At 41.1% G+C, this 2,406-nt stretch overlaps 1 protein-coding gene across 4 annotated transcripts in view; it reads left to right on the top strand.

The window, feature by feature from the left end:
- The first annotated feature begins 1,964 nt into the window (after nt 1–1,964).
- The window catches only part of LOC119577832 (myosin light chain kinase, smooth muscle-like), a 77,843-nt gene continuing 77,401 nt past the window's right edge, over nt 1,965–2,406 (top strand). For all 4 annotated transcript variants that reach the window (XM_037925428.1, XM_037925429.1, XM_037925427.1 and 1 more), the window contains exon 1: nt 1,965–1,988. In XM_037925428.1, the coding sequence (XP_037781356.1) occupies nt 1,980–1,988 (9 nt within the window). In that variant the 5' untranslated portion in view covers nt 1,965–1,979. The remainder of the gene's footprint in view (nt 1,989–2,406) is intronic.

Raw genomic sequence — 2,406 nt, 5'->3', positions numbered from 1 at the left:
GATAGCAAGGTCATTTATTCTCTCTTTATTCTGTCACCCCTCTCTCCCTTTGTGTGTGTGTGTGTGTGTGTGTGTGTGTGTGTGTGTGTGTGTGTGTGTGTGTGTGTGTGTGTGTGTGTGTGTGTGTGTGTGTGTGTGTGTGTGTGTGTGTGTGTGTGCGTGCGCGTTTGTGTGTGTGCCCCCGTACACGCATGGGCCCATCCCTCCGGCTTTCTCTCTTCCCATAGCAAGCCAGTAGACCTGCCTAGAACCCAGGCAGCCTCGCTGATCCCTCAGACTTTCCCTTGCATTGAAAGCGAAGCTGGCAATTCCCTCTGGCAGCTCGTCCCGGTAATTGAATCTCCTCGGAAGCTGAAGCAATCATTGAATTTTCCTTGCGGCTGAACCGGATTACTAAGGCTTTCCGGGTGTTGGGCTTATAATTAATCTTAGATATTGTCTATTACCTTCTATCTCTCCCTTTATTGTTTCTATTTCATTTTGTTTCACATTTTCTATGTCGGAGGTTATATCGGTTTGCTAAATGGGGCCTAAAGCTCGACCTCCTCTTCAAGTTAGTGTGTATGTTTTCCGCGTGTAGTGGAGTCCATTAATAAGATTTACTAGATTATTAACTAAAAGTTTACGGTGAGTAAAATGAGTTTCGAAAGCATTTAGCAGTCAGCAAAGTTGAGCGTTAATGAGAAGATTAATTATATAGTGGCAGAGGATGCCTTTTACCACTCTACAGCAAATGGAACCGGTTATTAAAGCCTTATGGCCAATGAACGGTTAGGTTTTAGCGAGTCAAGTGCACGGTAACCGTAGCATTTTATTTTTTCTTTTCTTTTTACTGCACCAATTCCGAGCGTTGTTTCGTTTTTGAGCTAAGTATGCTGAATATGGTGTACAATTTGAATAACTACTTGGAAAGTTTTGGAAATTGCATGTTTTCCCTTAAAATTGTGTTTTGTACAGATTGTAGTCGTTACATTTTTTCTCATCTTTTTGTACTTTCGCTTAGATCAGTTTTGAAATAAATAAACCCTTCTTTACGTCACATATTTTGTAACTGACGCAATTGAGGTCCGAGAAGAAGCAGAATCTGTTTCCGGCTGAGAGTGGTGACAGCAATACCCCCACTGTAAATGGTAGAAATGTTGCTGTAATGAATGCGAAGCAAGGGCTTGCAACTATTTCCGAGGGCACAGTCAACACGGGCTGGCTGAGAACCGTGAAGGAGTGGGCGCGGAAATTGTGATGTTCCTTATGTGTTGTCTTACCACTGTCTTACGCTAGGACATTTAGATTGCTCGGGTATTCGAGATCCAGTAGCCAGTCATAAAGTGTAGTCAGTAAGCCTGCCATGTACACTTTTTTTCAAGTATATCTTTCTGAAGTCTATTCTTGATCGCAGTATTATGTGCTACCTCTTGGCCGAAATCGTAAAAGTATAGGAATTTTCATTGCTATAGCCAAGAACATTTTCCGTTTCGGTGACTCTAAAGGATGACTTTTGTTGGTGTTAGATCTGATATATTACGCTAACGTTAACGATTGCTGTTACGCTCTTAACATTCCTACGAATCGGAGTTTATGAGACAGGTAACTAGCCATTCGGTGTACTGTGTATGATTTCTATTAGCACGAAAATTAAATTTGCTGCGTGTGATTCAGGGACGGTACGCTACGCCGGGATAATTATAGATTAAATCGCATTTTCTTTTCCAGTCCTATCAGTACGTTCAAGCGCAATTTTTCAAGTTTTCGAACGCGTCATCCACGAATGACTGTCTTAAAACATAGAAGGTGGAACATAAACTTTGTACCCACAACGGAAACTTCTTTCTACCCATATTTTATTTCACAGTTCGTCTCTTTTTTATGTGCAGATTAAATGTCATTTTACTCAAGGCATTATTTCGAAACTAATTACCTCTTTTTCTTTACAGGTACGTTTTGGTTGTAGGGACTCGGGACTTCAGGATTCACGATACTCGATGCCAGAGGTGAGAAAACAGCTGATGTTCCGTGGGTCAATGGGTCCGCGAGAGCCTTTTTTTTTCCTCTCCTTTTTAAGTGCACTCTTTAAGGAGGTTGTGCGGGGTGTTTTATTGACCCTCCTGTCGTCTAGGTGTTTCCTTTTTTCTCCCTCTTCCTCTTTTGCAAATGTCGTTAAAGTGATAAGTCCTTTCATTTGTGTGTAAAGGATTCGAATTTAGTTAGGTTTACGGCCCGTATTAAAGGAGAATTAGCTTGTGGAAATGCAGATGAGGATTAGCACTTTCTAGTGAATAGTGTTAGATGGGAATCTCAGTATACTATTGAAGGAAGGAATCTGCAAGGTAATTTTTTGTGACATCACCCATGATTCGTCTGTTGTAATCATGTTTTTCTTCCGTTTTGCTTTCGTTTTTTTTCTTTCTT

This window comes from Penaeus monodon, chromosome 10 (genome assembly GCF_015228065.2).
Source record: "Penaeus monodon isolate SGIC_2016 chromosome 10, NSTDA_Pmon_1, whole genome shotgun sequence".
Taxonomy (NCBI): domain Eukaryota; kingdom Metazoa; phylum Arthropoda; class Malacostraca; order Decapoda; family Penaeidae; genus Penaeus; species Penaeus monodon.
The sequence above is the reverse complement of the archived record's forward strand: the minus strand, read 5'-3'. Positions and strand labels throughout refer to the sequence as shown.